This window comes from Perna viridis, chromosome 2, assembly GCF_037379345.1.
Source record: "Perna viridis isolate PV_CMFRI_1.1 ecotype Kerala chromosome 2, ASM3737934v1, whole genome shotgun sequence".
Taxonomy (NCBI): domain Eukaryota; kingdom Metazoa; phylum Mollusca; class Bivalvia; order Mytilida; family Mytilidae; genus Perna; species Perna viridis.
In genome coordinates, this window is record NC_142446.1 from 36,629,416 (window position 1) to 36,652,816 (window position 23,401).

At 34.0% G+C, this 23,401-nt stretch overlaps 1 protein-coding gene across 2 annotated transcripts in view; it reads left to right on the top strand.

The window, feature by feature from the left end:
- LOC148624868 (gelation factor-like) overlaps positions 1-23,401 on the top strand; it is a 51,844-nt gene extending 28,443 nt beyond the window's left edge. Inside the window, exons 8-24 of one of the 2 annotated variants that reach the window (XM_088567909.1) lie at positions 647-764; positions 4,300-4,431; positions 5,332-5,505; positions 5,979-6,083; positions 9,610-9,729; positions 11,854-12,027; positions 12,980-13,120; positions 13,788-13,913; positions 14,580-14,831; positions 15,095-15,275; positions 16,342-17,211; positions 18,174-18,655; positions 18,919-19,206; positions 19,521-19,802; positions 20,655-20,807; positions 21,082-21,252; positions 21,772-23,401. In XM_088567909.1, coding sequence (XP_088424035.1) covers positions 647-764; positions 4,300-4,431; positions 5,332-5,505; positions 5,979-6,083; positions 9,610-9,729; positions 11,854-12,027; positions 12,980-13,120; positions 13,788-13,913; positions 14,580-14,831; positions 15,095-15,275; positions 16,342-17,211; positions 18,174-18,655; positions 18,919-19,206; positions 19,521-19,802; positions 20,655-20,807; positions 21,082-21,252; positions 21,772-21,998 — 3,996 coding nt within the window. In that variant the 3' untranslated portion in view covers positions 21,999-23,401. The remainder of the gene's footprint in view (positions 1-646; positions 765-4,299; positions 4,432-5,331; positions 5,506-5,978; positions 6,084-9,609; positions 9,730-11,853; positions 12,028-12,979; positions 13,121-13,787; positions 13,914-14,579; positions 14,832-15,094; positions 15,276-16,341; positions 17,212-18,173; positions 18,656-18,918; positions 19,207-19,520; positions 19,803-20,654; positions 20,808-21,081; positions 21,253-21,771) is intronic. The other variant, XM_088567910.1, reaches the window with a different exon arrangement.

Sequence of the window (23,401 nt, forward strand, 5' to 3'; positions counted from 1 at the left end):
TTTGTCAGCACCTTTTTGACTAATTGCGAGACAGACTCAGATGTCATTGAAAGGGACTGCCTTTTTCTTGTTTGCAAGAAGGGTTCGACTAACGACCAAAGATGTTCTATGTCCTGAAAGATTTGGGATTTTTGTTGTCTTGTTAAAATTCTACCCCTTTTTCAGACATAGTATGGGTTCTCTGAACCAAGTTTTCTTTTTGGGCAGGCTCATTATGACTGTCCATGGTAAGTGATCGCCGTGTTTGCCAACGTTGACAAAATATTGTGTTACTTGGGATCTTGAACATTATGAAAACAGTTGAATGCTTTCTGGGATCAACATATCTAGACTATTGAGTGATGTTGCCTGCTTCAGGAGTGGAACTCTTGATCATTGTTGAATAGCGGTTGACTATTAAGAAAGTTTGTCCAATTCCACTCAACAAGTAATGTTGGTGTCGTACTTTATATGTATTTTCACAGATGAAGTTGCGCTGAAGCGGAAACTTGGAGTTGGATCGGAAGTTCTGTAAAATAATACTTTCTGTATATTACTCCAAATGAATAAAACAAATCACATATAAACATATTTAGTGAGTGAAATCCAGAACAATCATTGTTTTATGACGGTTTTAATCTTATCAAATTTATATATTTTATTCCAGTCACATGATATTATAAGCAAAGATGAGGTGTACGTTGAGGCAGAATCGCCAAGCGGCAGAGTGATCAAACTCTCTGGTGATGGAAGTTACAACGCCCAATTCACTCCTGATGAAATAGGTACGTACAAGAAACGCAAGCTATTTTTTTTCATCTATAATGTAGTGAAAAAATAACCTTTTTTGGTGGATTCGAACTCCATAATTATTCACGCATAATGGCCAATTAATTTAAATTCATTAATACAAGGAAATATGTAGTGAGGAAAATTGGCGATGTGTTCTGGCATTTAAAACACATTCTGTATCAGTGATACTACAGTTTATATTACTTGTTGTTAAATTAATTGACGAGTGGCCTCTTCTATTTGCTTAGTCGAAAAACAATGATATATAATGGTAGAAATCAAGCTGATTACCTCTTAATCATTCTTCTTAATTGTAATGGTTTAGCGGTAATTTTTTGTTTGTTCATCCTTTAAATTCATAATATATAAAGGGCCAATTAAGTATTTTTTTTCTCTGCAACACATGCATGATCCCAAATTCTAAGCGCAAGCGAGCCTTGTTAGCTGGTGTCACATGATGGGTTCGAACCAAATAACTTAACTTTAATTGTATGGCTATATGCAAATTTAAACATCGGCTTCCCTCAAACTGTTGAAAAATTGTGTAATGCCTTTCTATGTTAAGACTGTGGCACTTCAAACTTCTAGATCATAATCATAAAATGGAATCTCACAATGAGAGAATTTTTTCATGTTTTGAAAAGAATTCATCTAGTCATAATTTATAGTGAAAAAAAAAGATATTTATTTGAGCTATTACAAGAAATAGAGGTAACAACAAAATTACCAAATATATGGATTGTAGATAAATAGTAAATGAACAGTGAAAATAAAAAAAAAATAACCAACAAAAAATTAAACTAACTATAAATACGGTCTTGACTAAGTGCAGGCATTTTGAAGTGAACTGGCAGATTAAACTAGATTTTATGTCCACACAAAACCCTCTTTTCAAAAGTGGTCATCAGAGTTTCAGTATAAGCTTGTGTTGTGAAACGTTATAATCAAAATGATACTTGCATTTTAAAATGTATATGGCCGTACGCTTCATTAATTAAATCTACCTAATTCTTGATGATTGTTTTAATACAATTAAATTATTTTCTACAAATATAGGTAATCAGAATCATCGTTACAATTCTATAATTATTTGGATTACGTCTAAAAAAATCTTTTAATAATATACATGGATTTTGATTTAAAACACGGAAAAGAAGAATGGATATGGTGAAACGTACATGTAACAAATGTACCAGCGTATAACCTAAATACAAAATAGTAAATACTTTCAGAGATCACCAAAAGGAATTCAATCAATGTAAACACACCTTTAAGCTCAGGAAGACACCGACAACAGAGTAATAAAATCCACGGTAGCTGAACGATGTCAATTCTTCAAAATCAAATCAGAAGTAATATAATGACACAAAGACACATTAATGACCAATATCTTCCTTAATGTGAGGTCAAAAATGAACTGAAGGAACAAACACACACACACACACACACACACCACAAAACTCATTCAATAATACACCCAATTTTCTCCATGGAATACCTCAACATAAACCATATAGACAAAGCTCACACTGAAAGCTAGCTCAGAACATATAAAAGAATGACAATTCCATCAAATTACCAGCAACAAAAATAATCGGTCGGTTACTACAATTCCAGTGGGCTGGATTTGAAGTGATAATATAAAGTACAAATTAGGCATGATTCAATGTAGTGCAATACTAAAAAATGACTTTGTTTTTACGTGGGGGTGCAATTAGAGGTCCAATATCTCTATTTGAGAAAACAAGGTTCGAAGAACAGACAATTATAATTTGAAAATCATATCATTTACCAATTAATCTATCAAGGGCAGTCGATAAACCCATCAGATTTTTGCTTTGAAAGAATGTACTTTATGAACTTAATTTATGTAAAAAAAACTGGGTGGGCAATACCATTTTTAATTAAGAATATGCAAATGATAATATATTTATGAATCAAAGTTTGGTATCGGCGAAAAAATTAATAAATACTTTTTAGAAGTTTATGATATCGATACCCCTGGTGCAAAAGCTTTTCTGTAAGGAAATTATTGCGTTCATTAAAATCTTTCTTACAAATACGAGCAAAACGGGCAAATTTTGAATTATAAATACAATAAGAGGGTGCTTCATGAATATCACCATCAAGGAACGGAAAATTACCAATAGGAATATCAAAATCATCTTTTTAGTCATAACTTTTCGTTTGTAGGTTGCCATTTACTAGTGTGATATCTTAATCAAGGAAAGGTACATTTGTACTATGATGCTTTAATCTCTTGATGATGAATTTTGCTTCCTATTTCGATAGTTCTGAATTCATTACTTTTGATTTCTATCTTTGATTTTAAAAGTAACTACGTTTCACTATATTTTTTATCTTTAATTTAAATCCCTACGTTTACCTTCTTTTCTACCTTGAGTGGTTCTTTAGCCACTAATGGTACATACTGGTACATTTCACTTATCAAAAAAAAAAAAATTAGAGTATCCTGCACAAAATGACTGTTTGAATTTTTGATCAGTTAAAAAACATGGCCGCCGTTACTAAAAATAGAACATAGGGGTCAGGCAGCAGATTTTTGAATGATTGATTGTTGGGGTTTAACGTCCGAGCAGCAATATTTCAGCTATATTCAGACGATGAACATGAAACGGATGATAAAATGAACATGAAATGATGATGAAATGAAAAACGGGATGGAACACAAGGACAGTAGGGTCGACAAATTTTGATTGCCACTAGCAAAAGGGAGGGTTGGGTAAGGTCGGGAAATTTAGCCTCCTGTGGCGAAGCGCAAAGGTTCCTACTCCTATCGAATAGCACAGCAGGGTTCTTTAACGTGCGAGGAACGTGGCATCTTTCCCAACACGGTGCACCACTATGGTTTGCGGTCAGGTTTTCCGTATTATAGCCTGACAACCCCAGTATGTAACATGCGAGGGGTACCCCATTCCACCACCTGGGGCACACATCCCAGTTGCTCTGTGGGCAGAGCGCCTAGCCCCCGGGCTAGGTTTCTGAGCACTATTTAGTCGCCTTTTACGACAAGCTTAGCGCTGCTGCAGACCTATTCTTTTGACACCCGGACCTGCACGGGGCTGAATTTTGCATATATCTCCATGATTAGAACTATATGTGGTCATATTTTGTTGAAAATCTGTTGACCCATGCTGGAGTTTTTGTCCTTTTTGGACGTGTTTTGCTGTTTTTGATGTCATTACTTTCAAAAATATTCTTCTCAAAAACTACTGTACAGAATTCAATGAAAGTTGATAATTTTGTTTTTTAGGGTATCCTTAGCAAAAAAGGCAAAAAATTTCGGGGTTTTTTTTGCAGTTTTCAGTCAATATTGTGATCGTAAAACTTATCTTAATACTATGAAACGCTAATCAGTTTATGAAATCACGAATATTGAATCCTTTGTCTTTAAAAGGAAAATAAAATTGCGATTTATGATTGAATCGCTAGATTTGAGTTTGCCATGATTTTTGGCGAAGAGCGCAACTTACTGTATTTGATCCAGATATGTATATTTAATTCCAGGAGAATGGAAAGTTAGCCTATACTGCCATGGAAAGCTTGTCGACAGCTGCCCTATTGATGTGTGCGACCCTTCACAGGTCAAGGTCACTGGATTGAAAGGTGGTTTGGTTAACAAGAAGCAACACTTCACAGGTAGGCACAGAAAGCTGGATATAGGAGCAAATATAAGTGGGACTTTTTCAGGAGGACTGATAAATGTGTTGAGTGTTGCTTGTTTAAAGAATCCCTGTAGTTCCCATATACAATACCCGATTCCTCATACATGTAAACTTTTCCATTTCTATATCATACCACATTGTATATCATTCCCAATACACCAGCTCTGTCTTCTAAAAAGTTAAGCACCTTTTATAAATACGTCATATATAAGCATTTATCAACTTTAGATTGTCGTATAAGTACAGCATTAAGAATGTTCAATTGTATATGCTTCTATTCCGAATGTATGTATATAAGGGTTAATTAAGAAAAAAGAAGACACCATACATTATTGTTTCTCCAAGAATTTTGTTTTTAAATGAACACCCGTTCTTCATGAATATAAAAGTTAATTAAGGAAACGCCTTACTTTGCCTAGTTAAAGTCTATGGCATCTATTGGCTTCTGAGTATTTTGTGATTTTTTTCATTGTTTATCAACAGCATATTCAACAACTGAAAATCAACATGGGAACAAGTTTTGCTTCTTTGTGTGTCTATTTGATTTTACACTCGGAGAAGGAATGGTCAGATTACTCACGTAAAAACTGTAAAGGTTCCCTCGTAACTTGCATGAGCTTGAACTCATGCAAAGAAAGAACTCATGACGAACACGCCGAGAACTAGCCTCAAAAATGAACGTTTCCATCCATTATAATCACATTAAGGTGAAAATATATTTGCGACAAGATCGTAACTTTTCTTTTACTGCTCTGGTATCTTTTTAGTTTTTGTAAAGTCAGTTTGACAGATTTTTGTTAATTGTTTTCCATTCATCGCCATATATTCCTTTATTTGATTACTTTTAAGTAAAGCCAAATGTTTCTACTCACAGTTGACTGCAGAAGAGCTGGAAATGGTGACCTTGAAGTCCACGTGAGCTTTCGTGGTACCAAAGTACCCTGTACAATCAGGGAAACCCATGACGGGTTGTTTGATTGCAGTTATCTCCCTTTGTTATGTGGTGTTTATCACGTCAGTGTTAATTTCAATAAATCTGAAATCAGAGGTAAGTACAGAACTACTGCTACCTGAAAAAAAAGAAACTGTGTTTGGTATTAAGAGGCCGAAAGTATAATGTTTTTGTTGTTTTAACTTGTAAGATATGATTAAAATAAATAACTTCGAGGTGGATTTGTAAAATGTTCGAGAGAATGAAAAAAGGGGGATGTAAGGGATGAAATTTGTAATACCGGGACATTGAAATTTGTAATTCCGAGGTAAAATTGGGTTGCCGAAGTTATAAATTTTCTCCCATCGAAACGTATGGCAAAAATTTGTTACTTCGGGGTCCACTCTGGCTTTCCATACAAATAGTAATATTAGATGGAAACAGCTTCCCACAATTGAACATATAATTAAGGTCCGTACATGTAGATGTATATTCGGTTCAGCCATTCATCTTTACAATGGATATAATATTTGGTAATATTTGATGTAACTGTTAGTCAATTAGCGCATTAATTTCTCTTTTTTTTTCAGATTCAGACTTTCTGTTGGGTTCGGACAGTGATGGAATGCATAGAAGGGCTATATTTTACACAACTGTTGAGCCTGACAGAGACAAATACAACGTTAAAACATCATGTAGGTGAACATTTTACTTTACTGTCAATATACATGATTGATTGATTGTTGGGGTTTAACGCCCGAGCAGCAATATTTCAGCTGCTATTCGCTATATTCAGGCGATGAACATGAAAGGGATGATAAAATGAACATGAAATGATGATGATGAAATGAAAAAAGGGACGGGACACAAGGACAGTAGGGTCGACAAATTTTGATAACCACAAGATAAAAGGGAGGGATGGGTAGGGTCGGGCAATTTAGCCTTCTTTGGCGGAGCGCAAAGGTTCCTACTCCTATCGAATAGCACAGCAGGGTTCTTTAATGTGCGAGGAACGTGGCATCTTTCCAGACACGGTGCACCACTATGGTTTGCGGTCAAGTTTTCCGTATTATAGCCTGATAACCCCAGTATGTAACATGCGAGGGGTACCCCATTCCACCACCTGGGGCACACATCCCAGTTGTTCTGTGGGTAGAGTGCCTAGCCCCGGCTAGGTTTCTGAGCACTATTTAATCGCCTTTTACGACAAGCTTAGCGCTGCTGCAGGGCTATTCTTTTGACACCCGGACCTGCACGGGATCCTTTAAATATACATGTGGAAAACTAAGAAATTAGCAATATCGATGGTACTCTGAACACCTATTATATTTTTAGACATAGAAAACTAAAACTAAGAAATAGTAACCAAGGGAACCATGATAGAATTAAAAGGAATATAATTCAGAGACAAAGACCAGACATGGTAAACAGACACATACAACAAGGAACGTAAAATAAACAAAATAATACATACAAAGTAACAAAATTAAATGAGCAAATCGAATGCCATTAAAAATTGGGAACATGGGCCAGGTTCACCGGTAGAGTAAGTGTCCTCTGCTTTCTTGAAACACCCACCGAGCTGCTCATTATAAGTCAAATGCGGGGAAAAGAGGAAAGGAAAATATATGACTCGTTGAACAAATCAGTTTTCAGAGTGCAGATAGATACACCGTAACTATCCACGTTTTCAGGAATGAAAAACATAAAACTTCTGTAGTGATGACTTCAATATTGTAGCAACATAACCCTGTTCTAAAAGCCTAATTGTAAGAAGTCTAGCACTGTACAAAATGTCTGTGTACATGTAGTTACGGCAAGCTCTGGCATAATGTATGAGTTGTGATATGAAAACTCCCTACACAGGTGCTGAAGGGATGTTGTCACAGATGAAAGGAATGTTGACAATACAGAATGAAAAGTCATCACGTTTGTAAGAAGTTAGCCATATCGATTGTACACTGGACATCTAATTCACCTTTACGATAGAAAACAAGAAAGTTAGCAATACTGATAGTACGCAGGACACCTTTTCCTAATTGCTTAGATGCAATCCCTGGTACACCGGGATTCATTTCGCCACACGTTGTCAGTTCAATGTTAAGCTGAAACTACTGAAAAGCCTTCAAAATGAACATATTTGATTCAAATAAATTGTTCTATTACAAAAAAAGCAGAGTGATTTGAACAGTTGGCATTCAAATTTTCCATACTTCAACGAAAAGATTGGCAATTACACTGTCGTATGTTTTCTTCTATATAAAAATATATTTTAATATGTGTTTTTAAATTAATTACTTATATTAGCCTGTCTGTTAAATAATAGCGGAAACAGGTTTCCATTGTAAAATCACATGTACCAACTTGTAAATTAATATGTTAATATGTCTGTGCTATGATAGATATATTGGTGTGAACGTCGAAGCAGGTATAAAAAAAATTATTAACATTCAAATGTTTAAAGTGGGATAACTCTAACAATACTTAAAACTTAAAAGTCAGTGGACATAAAATGCTCATTTGGACCTGGGTCAGAGCCACAAATTTTGGAAGCATTTTAAATGCATGCAGTATGAACATGATATAGCAATTTCTGTGACAGACAAGTACTTATAACTTTGGTACTTAGTTTTGTTTTGTTTTGTTTTTTTTTTTTGTTTGTTTGTTTGTTTGTTTTTGTTTTTGTTTGTTTTTTTTCTTTTGGTTAATAAGAATGTGTTAAGATGTATCAAGATAGACACCATACAATACAATACGATGACGTCTCCACATGCGTAAAAAGATGCGGCGTTTCGTGGAATTGATATTCTGTAATTTATGGTTAATCTCAGAATTAGCACGCTTTTCAGCTGATTGGATAAAAAAAACACTTCATCTCATTGTATCAACCGGAACTCCTCAGCCTTTCTAGTTACACCGAAGAAAAACCTCGGAGGCACTAGACGGAATTATTTGTCTGGACTTTCGACCAATCCGATTCTAAATTATAGTTTTAGTGGTTTAAATTTGTACCATTACTTTTCCTAGCTCCTCGTTTTGCGCCGACCGAGTTATTGTTCTTTATTTCTTTTGATATCTAACCAAATTTGTTCGTGCCACCTGGTGCATAGAACTACTTTGAGTCCGCGTATAACTGCAATTATTCTCCTTTCTGCATCCGATGTTATTTTTTATCGTAGCGGAAATGGCCGAGTAGTTCCGATTGGAATAGCCAGAATAGACCAAATTTTGTAATGTGATTGTGAAGTCGGCAACCTTTTTGAATGATTTAAAGGTTAATTTTTGATACTAAAATTAAATATAACGAATTACTGTTATATCTTTCTGTCTATTTGAAATAATCTCATAAATAAACATTTTTAAAAGACACATTTTATCTGCAACCATATATTTAAAATTCTAATATTCTTGTCACTGGACTGAAAATGTTTCCTGTCGTTGGAGATTAAAAAGTTAGTTTTCAAAAACTTTCTTGTGAATATAAAATAAAATAAACATCGAAGCCATAGTTCGAGTGCTCATAAACATGTTTAACCCCGCACCGGTCCCAAGCCAGGAACATTTAGTCCAGCGGAGTCGTGGTTTTTTTTTTGGGGGTTTTTGGTTTTGGGTTTTTTTTTTTTTTTTTTTTTTTTTTTTTTTTTTTGTAGATTACATCGATTTTCGTAATCTATGAATAGTTTCACTTAATTTGTTTTGTGGCCTTTTACATCCCGCTGTATGGTATGGGTTTTGCCCTTAACTGAAGACCGTATGGTGACCTGTAGAAGTTTTATTTGTCCGTTACTTGGTATTTGGTGGTTGACTGTCTCATTGACAATCATTCCACACCCCCTATTTTATATAGTTTGGTAAAAAATTGTCGTTGGTTGTTATTTCGATACAAGAAATATTTTCAGATAGTAGAGGGAATTTTCTTTATAAATGAAATCTCAAAAAGGATTGTCAACTGAAAAATGATAAATGTCAGAAACTTCTTACAAATATTCTATCTTGCATTACGCCATTTACATGTAGTAAATAAAACTTTTGAAACATAGCTCTATAACAACGTGAATCAACGACTTCTCATTGGTTTTGTTTACGGAATAAAGTGTGATTGTCCATTTCTATCGGGTAATCATGTCAGCTAGTTGAAATAAACAATAGAAAACGGACAAGTTTTCAATAATTCAAAGTGAGTGGTTTTCACTGATTTTAATTTTCCACGGTTTCCGATAGGTGACTGGCAGATTGATTATATAACTGGAGGGCCATTTGAGGTGACAATAACAGACAAAGCAGATATTAAAGTTTATAGCATGCAAGATGGAACTGTCTGTAACTATCCACATCTCATAGGTAAGTACTTTTTTTCAGTTTAAATGATTAATATAATTGTAACTATTTTTTTATCTTGTCTTTTCGTATGCATCTTTCGAGATATCATTTCAGTCATGGTTTTCTGCGTCTATGAAAAGGGGCTTTTAGTTTAGTTTGATTTTGTTTTGATGCTTCAATTCTTTATTTTCGAACGAATAGGTGCTGTATTCCATTTCACTTCCCCAAATAGAAGCAAATTCAATTTGCATATTAGAAGAGTTAGTATCATTGGTGTTAATTATGAATTAAAAGACAGATTTGATGTCTCATATCAATGCACATACATGACTTTTTTGTTTACTTTTCACCAACCCAAACTTGGTACTATTCTCTGATTTCTTCCTGGCTTTTCGGTATTTGATGCATTACGTCTTTATTCTAACTTTTGCGTGAACACCGGACATGACATGAGCAACTTGGCTGCTGTTTGTAGAAAGGCGGGTGATACTGTACTCTACTCTATCACCTGTTTTTGCTCTCACTTTATCATGGGGTCCGTGTTGCTCATTTAGTTACAGAGTTCTTTGTATTTTCTTTCAGTTTTTGTATATTCTGTTTTGTTTCTCCATATTCTTTACATGATATCTATCACAGAACGTTCGAATATGTATTTTTTTTTCGACCCCACCTAAATTGTCCATGAATTTACGATTGAACATCCCATCGATATTCTTTACATGAAAAAAGAAACACGTTTACAGGTAATATAACTAAAGGGTAGAGTTTGCTTTTCGTGGGTGTTTCACGCTTCGTCAACACAATCAATTTCTTATCGATTGCTTGTATCTTTGAAGGGTGATGAAAATGAACAAATAAAATAATGAAAGGACCAGGTTACGAAGGTGAACACCCTGTTCAAACTATTATGTGTGTGTTTAGATTTTTAAAAAAATGTTCGTGGATGTCGAATTTGGCCTTTCAATTGTGTGATCATAGCTGATATAAAAGCTTAAGGTGCAAAAATATAAATACATGTATATGTGGTATACGCCTATATACACACAAATATTTACATGTTTGTGTTTTAAACACCTCACAGTATTGATAGAAAAATAAAGAAATTATTATCCACTGTAACGATAGATCTTTTTTACCTACAAGACTGCTTTGTGAACGACAGTCTAATATATTAAAAATGTTAAATTATTCACAGTTACAATGAAAACAGTTATCAGAATGAAATAAAAAAAAAATCACACATAAAACAGCAAAATTACAAATATGTATAAAATTAATATCATCAACATACATGAATATACACTGTATGCATGTATGTAGAGTTGTATTTTAGAATAAAAAGGAAGACACCCCAAGCGTTAAAATGCAATTGGCAAATTAATACCTTACTTAGATGTTTGTATGTATTGCAAGATAAGATCCACCAGGAACGGAAACGAAAATAATAGTAATTTAAAAAAAAATGTTTAAAGCTGGAGGTTTCTACTTCTGTTGTTAATTGCTTGTAATATTTAGTTGTGCATGCATGCAGCTGTTTGTATTGCAATCAACCATTTTTTTGAATAATAATTAATCATTCTGATGCATGTATTTCTCGTGTTTCGTGCAATTCTTTGTCGTTAACGTGTACTTGCACTCCTTATGGTTACCAAGAATGCTTAAGTCATCAATTTGGACGCATTAAGCTTTTTACATATAGATGTACTTATTCAGGTATACAAGTAGCCTATGACTGGCCATTTAAAGCTTAAAGAATGGTTATGACGAAACGAAACACTTCATTGTCAATTTGTCTCAAGATGTAAGAAATTTCGACCCAATTAAAGTACAATAAACACGGTGGAAAATGTATTAAAATTCCTGATCATTCAAACGTGTAAAATATCGCCAAAGAAAACAAGTTTTACTATAAAGTAAATTTTAGATGTTGACATTTTCGATTTGGTATGTCCTTGAGATGGATGATATTATATTTGATAAATTTGATTTGCATGTTTGCACACACTGAAGCTATCTCCACATCTTCTCTTTCTTTTGAAAATCGCGAAACTGTAAAATAGGTTATCATATTCAAAGCTGAACTCGTTGAAGGTAACTGAAATAGAAGTATTTTATGGCGATATTATTTTTTGGATGTTTTTCTAGCGGATTGTTCGGGTCTTGACCCAGCTCCTTTGAAGGCTGAAGTTACATATAAAGGTCAAAGGTTCTGGGCAAATGTGGTCGAAGATGAACCTGGAATTCATAGAATAAGCTTTCACCCTCGTGGAAAAGGAACTTATAAGATATTCATAACCTTTGATGGCAGGGTCGTTAAAGGTAGGCCATAATTATTCAAGATACATGTGTGCGAATATATTTTTTATAAGAACGTGGAAGTGTTTTGTTGTTATTTATGTTTGTATGCTTGATAGATCTGATTGGCCAGACTTACATGTATTTATAAAATTTAAATCGAACTTGTATATATAAATGTTTCCAAACATTTAGTAAAGACTGCTGACAGCAGAAAATAAGATGAAAGATGCTCGAACTGCTACAATTGTAAACTTACACTGTTTACGTCATCATAGTAAAATAAAGTTCCCGGTTCCCCCAAAATGTCTTGGGTTGAAATTTTCCCAAATCTAAAAGTTATATCCTTCAAATATTTAATCTTCATCAGTTTGATTGGTCGAACTTGAGTTCGTTTATAAAACCGAACCTAGAGTGTTTTAGCGGATATTTATAAAAATATAACTTTGGATTTGATTGATAAAGCTATATTTTTTTAGTGGCGTTCATTTGTACTTGTACAAAGTATGTACAGTTTGTACAGATGATGAACCGTGTACAAGTTGTAGTTTGCAGTCAACTATAGGAGCATTTTTATATGTTTGGCCTGTCAGTGTTTGTACATTGCCTTATACATATATGTATTCCTTTTGAGTGTAGGGTTAACCTATTTTTATGGTTTACCGGGTCATTTTTTTTGGTGACAAACCAGTTTTTACAATTTCCTTGTCGAATGGCTTTTCAATAAACAAGTTTTAGGGAATATTTTAAGTTTAAATTTTGTTATATCATTCAAGGGTTTTAAAATATTTTGATTGTCGAATTTAGTTCAAGGATTATAAAAAATTAAAATTGAAAGTCCACTATTCAGCTGTATAGATAATCAGAAATGTCAATTAGAAATTGACACAACGTACAAACGTGTATGTGAAATATTTTTACTTGGACTGGTATAGAAATTACAGAATAGTCTTTCGAAAGTGACAACTGTTTTAAGGTTCTCCCTTCATACAAGAGATAGAAGAGATCACCCCTAAGGTTGCTGGTGAGGGGCTGATACGTGGAAGAGAGGGTTACGAGTGTACGTTTAAAATAGATGCTCGTGGATTTCCAGGGGAGCTAACTGTCATTGTTGAAGGTGCGTATATATATTTTTTTCGGGGGAGGGAGGGGTGGGGGTAAAAGTTACATATAACTTTGAACCATAAGTTCGGGCCTTTATGATTAGCCGTGTGTAAAAGTTAAATGTTTGTCTTGAAAGGGATGAGACTGAGATGCAGTGTCTGTCATTATTGTAGGCGTGACAAAAATGTGTGAAAAAATGTTTTTATCAGTTTACACTAAAGTAATAATAATTTCGTACTTCACGGTTCTATGAGTCTTAAAAATGTATTAAATGTTATCACATTAAAATCTTTAAAGATGAAAGGACTCCTACAATTTTTGGTGGTTAAATGAAATTGCAGTGATCATACGTTGGTGGTGGCAAAAATATTTCATTCGTTATACATGTAGTAACTTACATTATGTACGTTAAAGCGGCATTATATAAACATTTCAATGATTTCTATAACGATATTCTAAACTGCTTTTCAACAGATCTGATTGTCTTGTTTGTTTATTATGCTTATAAATGAAATATTTGTCATATACTCCATTCTACGTGTAGTAGATGCTAAATGTCTTTGTTCAGTTTTTGGAAGTGGTTTGGCTGCATATTTGATAGTGGGGACACATCTCTGTGGTTGTATAGTTCTAAAAGTGAAAATCTTATTGCTTACCTTTAGATCTTTACTCTTCATCAGGTCCACATTTCCCCATCCAATGTAATGTGAAGACGAACGATGACGGTACACACACAGCCACGTACGTCCCTGAGGAGTCTGGTCCACACAGGGTTCACATCAAACTAGATGGCAAGGATATTGATGGTAAGACTACAGAAAGAAATGTTTATTTTTTCACCGCTCTGATACCATGAAATGGTTTTGTATGATGATAAAATGGTACTTTTACTATACTGTTAGAATGGAAGGCTTTAGTTACATTTCGATGTCTAGATGTTATAGAACGAGAGAATGAAGAAGGAAGGAGGAAATCAATTAATATGATTTGATGAAATATTACACTCAGTATTGGTCATTAAAAATTTAATGAATTCAAGGATGAATAAAAGTTAATAATGATTTACAGTGTGCTTGAGCGTGGAGTTATGGTACACAGGGTTTTAGTTTTCATGCCTTCACTATGAATTTACACTTTGATGAATTTGCTGGTGTATTTTTAACTATACTGTTTTGCACATGCATTGACTTAAAAAACTCTATTGATTGGAAATGGTTAACGACATATTAGTTTCCTTTATAGTCAATATATATTTACATTGTGTATGGTTCTAATACAATTTGAACACTTATTTTCCTGGACACATTAATTAACGGTTCCTCACCATGACAGGATACATCTATGAAGTTGCCTATAATTGTATGTGTTTTACACCGATTCTTTTTAACAAGACGCATTTCCATAGACACAGTTTGCGTATATTACATACGTAACACGTATTCATTACAAGGCTTCCATGTTTTCTATCTCAGATAGTCCATATAGACCTCTTATAGTTGATCCATCTAAAATACGTGTTTCTGGTGGATGGCGCCCTCTTTTGGATGAACACGACAGAATACCATTGATTGTCAATAAAGAAAAACAGATCCCGTTTGATGCATCAGAAGCGGGATTAGGGGAGCTAACTGCTGAAGTGCACGGCCCAAGTTATAAGGTTCCAGTTGCAATAGATTCCCGAATAGGCGGGAAACATACGCTGATTTTTACACCTAGAGAAGAAGGTTTGATATTAAAGAACAAATTGTTCTTTGCCATATAAAAAGTCGGTATGACAAAAAATATACAAAATGTCATTCTTAAAGAGCGTATTTTATTTCTGTTCGAAGTCAATAGAATAAAAACAAATTACTGGAAAAGTACAAATTGTAGAAAATGTATTGTGTATATTGAAGTTAAACGACCATTTGTTTTTGTAATAAAAACAAATCTTAAAAAATCCCCAGTCATATGGTTAATAAAATTGTATTGATCTTTGCCAATGTAGGGCGACATTATATCGAAGTAAAGTGGTGTGATTTCCCAATATCGACCAAGCCTTTCCTTGGGTTTGCTGTCCGACTACCTGAGAGTGAGAACAGCATTCATCCTGTGATATCACCGGTCGTGCTTATGCAACCGAAAGAAAATTCACCAGATTCAACTAACTTCGAAAAAAGTCCAAAGAGGTAAGGGCCAATGATTTCATTAGAATTGTCTCTAAAATGGTCTGTTTTTGTATGATGGCATGTTCTTGTGTAAAATGGATGTTACTATATTAAACGGAACTAAACACAAAGCTCTTAGTTTCTCATGATTGTTGCTAAATCTTACATGTACATGTAAATACTATTTTCAAACTATTTATTTTACATAATACTGTGGCAGAACTATATAGTATGATCTATAATTTTAGCTTCAAATTAACTCAATTGAATATCTGAATATAGATGTAGCATAATGGTTCTCTTTTTTCATTATTCATCAATCAATTGATTTCATTATAATATTCTTTTATTTAACGTGTAAGCTTGAGATAATACGTCAGTCTTTTGCGCTTTTAATTAATTTGTTGCTATTTTCTTAGTATGGCTTATACATGTTAGTGACTGTCATGAAAATGGCGCTGCTGTATAACATTTCGGCCCATCTGTAAATCTCTTTTTATCATGTGTTAAGGGAAATAGTATAATAATATTACCAAAAATAAGTAGATAGGGAAAAATAGTTATTTTCAGACTTTTTACTTCATCCTAAGATCAAGAAACAAACCGCATGCAAATGCTGTAGTTTTGTAGTATTGTAGTTTTGTACCACTTTTTCTAGTTGAACAGAAGTTAAAAGTTGTAAAAATGGTAGCAATTTTGCGATGGGTCGACAAAAATTGAAACAAGTTTTTTTTAATTCATAAAGCCATTTTGGCTTTTGACCTAAAAAGTCCCCTGCAATCAAATAGAACAACTTTTAAATATATATATATATATAGTTCACTTTATACAAACACCAGCAGTTGCAACCCACACATTTGTTATTTGGTATTATCAGTTATAAAAGTACATGTACATGTACAGATTGAATTAAAATGTGACCCCAAAACTAACATAATTTCCAAGCGTCACTGGAATGATACCAAAAACTGTCTTTGTCGTGCACCGTGCTTGTATTCGTAGAAGATTTACATGTTGCCCAGAGTTGAAATTTTAACTGCATGTTTTAATTAAATGCTTTTAATACCATAGCATGTTTTTCATTTAGACAAAATTATCATCTAATTCACCCAACTTATAAAGAAATGGAGCTCCAACAACAAAGGGTTCAGGGAAAATCTGTACCTACTAAATTTGAGGTTCATACTGAGGAACGAATATTTAATTCTATGGACAGACCCTCAGAAACGATAGAACATGTGCTTAATCAAGAATATATAGAAACTGATAGATCTGAAAAACCCCCTGATGATCGTTACTTTTCCATGGATAAGCCAAATGAAATTATAGACACGGTTTTACAACAAGAATATGTCCCTGATGATGTAAGCGAAAGTCAGCCATCAGAACTGTTCACAATTCATGCCACATTTGAACCATCAGAAAATCATCAGACATCCACTTTCAAAAAGCAAACAGAAGTGAAGCAACCTTTCCCTACCTATAAGCAGACAGAAGTTCCGTGGCATCCGACTTTTGAGCAACCAGAAGTAAAGCACAATCCGTTGTATGAGGAAACGGAGGTGAAACCTCCTATGTATAAGAAAACGGAAGCTCGCCATCAAAAAGAATCGGTGCAATACAAAACAGTTCCGGATACAAATAACAACAAACAACCTGTCGATCCAAGTGTTTATTATTCAACAGTGAATAAAAATAGAAAGAATGGAAGACAGATGGAATCCAAATCCGTATCTGACCGCATTGATAACTCGTTCGATGACGATCCCACACCGACGACCTCACAAATATACAGCAGGCCTATGAACCGATCACTGTATAGTCAATCGACGTCTGATCATTTCATAAGCGGGTTTGATGACTATTCAAATCATTATGCAACGGTTTCGCATAGAAAACCTGAAAAATCAGGTTCAACTTACTACAAATCCGTAACCTCTAAACTCAATTCACATCGGTAAGACTTTGTAAGTTCTCGATGATAAAATTATGTTTGTATTTGGTCGGGATTTGTGTGTATATCATGCAGTGTGTTCAGGTTTTTTGGAATATGACATTGTGATAACAATCCATATAGATTAGATACACAGCATTGCTAAATATGTGCTCACAAAAGTTAAAATATCATTTGAATAAGAAGTGAATTTATAATTCAATGTATAACTGCATTTTCTGACTTTTCTTATTGTCAGTTTTAACCATTAAACAATAAATAACAAATATAAAAACATAAAATACAACCCATGCGTTTCCACATGTGTATAACATATCCATTGTGGTCTATCCCCTCTCCTTGTTCTGTTACAGTGTGTGTTGTAATAATTTGCCAGAAAATCTTAAAACATTGATTAGAACATTGAATGTCTTTATGGCATCAACTTATTTTCTGCATGTTTCTTTAATGTAGTTTAATAGAAATTTTTGTAGTTTTCTCTTGTCTTTAAATTTGTAGAATTCTTAACTTAAATGAAATTAGACGTAGGTTTCTGTAGGCTAGAAATCATCCACATTATGAAATTTGGTGCTTTATTTCCGTTACGCTCAAGAACTTCTATTATGATTCATTTGACGATGGAAACGTGGTTGAATTATATTTCAAGGTTTAACAGAACACGTTTGCAATTAAAAGAGAAATTCAGCTTGCCTCTGTCTGTTTATTTTGGACAATTTTGTATTAGCAGCATAGATGTACATGTTTGAAACCTTGCTAAATTACGTTTATATTTTGACTAATTTTAATGACGGAAAATAAGATTGGCATTTTAGACTACGAGCGGCATCTTTATACTATTTTTAATTACTTAAGTGTTCCAAACTGTTTTTATTCTTGTAAGAAACTGATAGTTTTTTTTAATTTTGTGAAAAAAAATAGTTTCAATGTTAAGGAAATGTGTCATCGATGTCCTCTTTTTATTCCAGTATGAGTGATGATATTGAAGGAACGTATGTAAGTGCAATGAATAAACAACCTTCAAAAATATATGTTGCCAAGCGGATAAAAAGACGACAAAGGAGAAGCAGTGGCTCTTCAAGCTCATCGTCCTCGTCTTCTGATGATGATTCTCGGCGGAGGGATCATTCTAAAGTCACATTGCTGCGCAAAGTGGTAGACGAACCACGTGTAAAATTAGTTCCGGTTGTGAGACCAGAAGTACAGGAAGTAAGCGTTGTACGACGAACTGTTGCTCCTGAGGTTAATGTTGTTCGAGCGGTTGTCCCGGAAGTACCTATTGTGCGGACAGTTGTACCGGAAGTGCCAGTTGTTAGACGAGTAGTACAAGAGGCGCCCGTCCTGCGGAGGATGGTGCGATCAGTACCCACTGAGACTGTTACTTTGGTCCGTAAAGTTTCTGATAGAAGCGCTAGGTCACCATCACGATTAGTAGTACCAAGAAGCACAGGTGAAACTTCAGACAACCTTTACTCTCTGTTATTTTGGTAAATGTGTTTGGAAGAAAACATATGATTCAAGTAAAAAAAAACGTGCCTTTTGGTTTGTTTGTATCAGTTAAATCAATGTCGTGTACACTGATCATGTGCTGAGTGTAAATTAATTAAAGCAAATCTAGTCGCTCTTGTAAATTAATGCTCTATTTCAATCGTTTACTACTTAAAATCTGAAAATTTTAGTAAAAGCATTCTTACAAGCTCTTCTTTATTTCAGCAAGTTTACCGTCAACAATTACAAGCATTACTGGTGATTCCGATCGAGTGGTTTACAGGACACCTATTGTTTATTCTACATACATTTCAAACAAAAGTCCGAAGTCCTCAAGATCACCATCTCGGACTCCATCATATAGGTTCAATGAAGGTTATTCTGTAGCTACTCGAAGTGAACCAGAAACAACTAAAGATGCCCCAAAAGTGATTTTAAGTGGAAAAGGTTTAAAACAAGCTTTTGTCAGCAGACAAGCAACTTTCAATGTGGATGGTCGTGAAGCGGGTCCAGGTAAGGTACCACCTCAAACAACTTCATAAAATAAATGAAATTCAACATTGTGTACATGATATACATAACGACTGTGACATTTTGTGTCTTACATCTGGTTGCTTCAAAAGCATACTTTGCGTGGGAATGATGAAATACAGCTTATAATCACATGCATGTACCGGGCTGAATGATCATTTAATTCACTCCAATATGCATCATCTTTGTTTTCTTGTCAAATTGTTACATTATTTCGAAGCAAAACTCGTTTCATAGTTAATTCTTTTAGTAGCTCTCTTTGTAATTGAATATGTGATGTACATGTTGTATTTTAGGTGAACCAAGCGCTAGAATGTTCAGTACACAACACGAAATCCCTATTGATATGAAACCAACAGGACCAAAGCAATACTACTGTAGCTACACCCCTACCCATCCTGGATCTTATCTACTGGATATAAAGTGGAATGAACGACAGCTGAAATGTTGTCCGTTCAAAATAATCGTCAATCCGCCATACTATCCAGAGAAAGTCAATGTCAAGGGAGCTAATCAAAAGAGAGTTGTTGTAGGGAAAGATTTCCATCTACATGTAGATCCTAGATTGGCTGGAAAAGGTATGATAATGCTGTATTTTAATCTGTATGAGAATATTGAATTACAGAAGTAAAGTATTTTCAGGTTGGATATTGGACATATTTGACATATTTTTACCTGCTGTAACAGTTCATTATCTTACTTTGTGACACAGATATCATCTGTTCAACAGTTTTTGTGATTTTTTTAAAGTATTAAAAAAAATTAAGGACTAACTTTTATAATTCCAATCAAATTAACATGTGCCTTTTCGTATGATTGGTTGATCACCTTTTACTACATCGGTGATTGTCAATTTCACTTAATAAAAGTCTACAAGAACAAAAACCATAAAATAGGTTTAAGATGGTTTGGGATTGGAATTAGAAGGATTCATTTAAACATGATTTATGGATGTGTAAAATTGAATCATTAATTTCACTAACAAACCTGATATCCTTTGGACTTTTATTTGTTTTGTATATAATTCCATATAAAATTGGTATTTTTGTAATTATAATATTATTGTGGTCTGTTCAAGAAAAGTAGGTGCACACATAAAATAATGATGATTACATCATAAGGAGAAAGACCTAGGGTAAGGGACACAACTCTTACTAATCATTGGAACGTTTGTATTCAGCATCTTACATCAATCTCTTGTAAGCATTAAAGGTAACTTGGACTGATTTCATTCTGTTTCAAATGAAAGCTTGATAGACTTTGGTGAAATTGAATGTGATACAAACATAATTACTGATTTCAAGAGTTACACCCCTTACCCTAAGTCTACCTCCATAAGTATGCATTCAGTTGGTGAGAAATCAGCCCTTGAAACGATTTCTTTCAATGATTGCTTTTTGCATAAACTGTACTTTTGATATTTTGCATAGGCCACCTAACTGCTAAATGCACCGGTCCATCAAAACAAAAGGTAGCGGTAGGTTTAATTGAAAATGCCGATGGTACGACGAAGCTGTCCCTTCGGCCAGTGGAAACTGGAAGACATATACTTTCGATAAAGTATAACAAAGATCATGTACTAGGTAAAAATATCTATTTCATGGTTGTGTAGTTTCTATATAACATAAATGTTAGCATTTGTTTTGGCATTACCCACCTGAACTTAAAACGAATAAAATTCATTCCTTTTTTTTCACGAACCATCAAAAGAGAATCTACAATCAAAAATCTTAAAATACTCCAATACCTACATTTGTAAAACATGAAAAAAAGCTGAACAAAACACTATTTGTTTTTCTTTTTTAACAAATGAGAAACCCAAAATGAAGAAATTAACACTTATGTCTCTCTAAACAGGCAGTCCATATGCAATAGATGTGATGGTCCCGCACCAGTCGGGCGAGGTACAAGTACATGGACCAGGTATTGAGAACAACGGTGTGCTCGGAGATTATGAGAGCCATTTTTGGGTTGACGCACGTGGTGCTGGCTCAGGAGAGCTTAACGTTAGTGTTGTTGGCCCAAAAGGTAAAGGCTTGTTATGTTTCTAAGTAATGTGAGTGACGATTAGACATTTCGTAAACATTTCAATCTTTTAATTTAATTCAGATATGTTTGCCTTTTTGTTTTTACTGTTACATGTATTGTTCTTTATTGCCAGTATTTCAGTTGAACAATAAAAATGTTAAGTAGTTCTGTGTGATCACTGCTATTTTTACTTACATTGAGATATTGTCTTCTTTTAACTTATAATTCGATGTCGGAGGTCGTCCTTTCATGGCTATGTTTTGAATTTCATTTTCACTGCATCATGATGCATTGTAGCATTGACGTCTTAAAGACCCTTTCCTGCTACCTTTTTTTGTTGTGGTATCTAAGTGTTGTGACCATGTGGACAAATCACATGGCCTTAGGTACTAAGACTCGCGATGGTCTGTTATTTGCCTCTACATGTACTTATACACGTGTACTTATAGTATACTTAAGTTAAACTGATGCATAAGTACCAGCTGGGTACATTTTTATGATCATCTTTGTCAATTACAGGTGCGTTTAATGTTGAAATGAAGCGAGATAGCCAAAAAGACAAGATTTTCCACTGTAGATACAATCCTCATGAGGCAGGGACATACACTATAAATGTAAAATGGTCAGGACGTCACGTGGGTAATAGTCCGTATCGAATCCACCTTGGGGAGTCACGTGATGATTTGGAAAGATTTCTGTATGAATTACAGCAAGCAGAAGCATCAGGCGATACAATACTGTATTAAACTCGCGATGTTGTACTGCAACAAACATAAATGACAGAAATTACATGTGCACGTGATATGAATGTCGATGGTTTTATTGAATGTTATAATGATAAGCCAGATTATTTGAAGGTACATGTACAAATGACCATTCGTGATGGGATTGTAAATTGTGCATTGAGAGCAAAACATAACCACAAAAGCAGTGTAATACCTTTTCATAAGCAATCTGAAAAATACTTTTTCGTTTAAAGAAGCATATTGATGCTAAAGGTTGGTTGATATCTTAAATATTTGGTGGACTATGTTAATGCAATTATGAAAATTAGCTTATTTGTAGATAGACATGAATATCTTTTATTTTAAGACCATTTTAATAATTTACCATAGTATATTAAAGTGAGGGAAACGAGGGTAAAGAAGGTAACTTTTGTTGGTCATTTTGCAAATATATTGAGGTACATTTATTAAGTAAGTTATTTTCTATTATAAATATAACAAATTCGCAGTAGGAGTAAATATTGCGTACATTATTTTTCACTGATATGTGGCTGGTTCCGGATCTGAAGAAACTGTAAATGTTTTATCACACCAGGATAATGCATAATAAGCATGGAAGGCTTGGCATGTGATGGCCATATAGAAGGTGTATTTCAATTGTTCCGTTCGATGTATTACATGTAACCAATCTTCTTATGTGTTGACCATTATATCCAGTTGTATCATTTATGAGCGGTATAGAAAGTTGTGAAAGAATATAACGTATGTATCTTTACGTTTAGTACGTCATCTGTAGAGAATTCGTATGCCTGCATACTATTAATACAAGTATTCAATTGGTAGGTAGTATAATCCTTATTTAGTTTCTTCTCCAAAACACATGAAATTATTCAAATTCTCTACAGATAGGAAACTAAATTGAATAAGTGTAATTGTTAAGTTCAAACCTGTACTTGTGTACACTGGTTTTGTTTTGTTTCATGAAAGTTTGCATAAATATTTCAGATTTTAATTTGGATTAAGCTATACGTATAACAAGCTAATTCTTTATTAGTTTACATTTTGCACAATTTACACATTGACTTCAAGCTAAAGCTGAGATAATGTAATGATAGATTACCAAATTTCTTCTGTAATAAAAATCAGCCGTACCCTAACATATTGATTAAATATTACTTAAGAGATACCTCTATCTGCCTGCATTTTAGGTAGACTTTTATTGAAGGCATTATATAACAATTGACATATTTTCTACATATAACCCCTACTTTTGTATACACGCAAGCTTGCCCGGAGATGTATAGCACAGGTTGCTTGGGTACATGTATTTGCAAAACGACAAAATAATCATTTTATATAATATTCAAACAAAAATGTAGCCTTATTATTTGTTTTGTTATAATATAAATGTATTCAAAACTGTA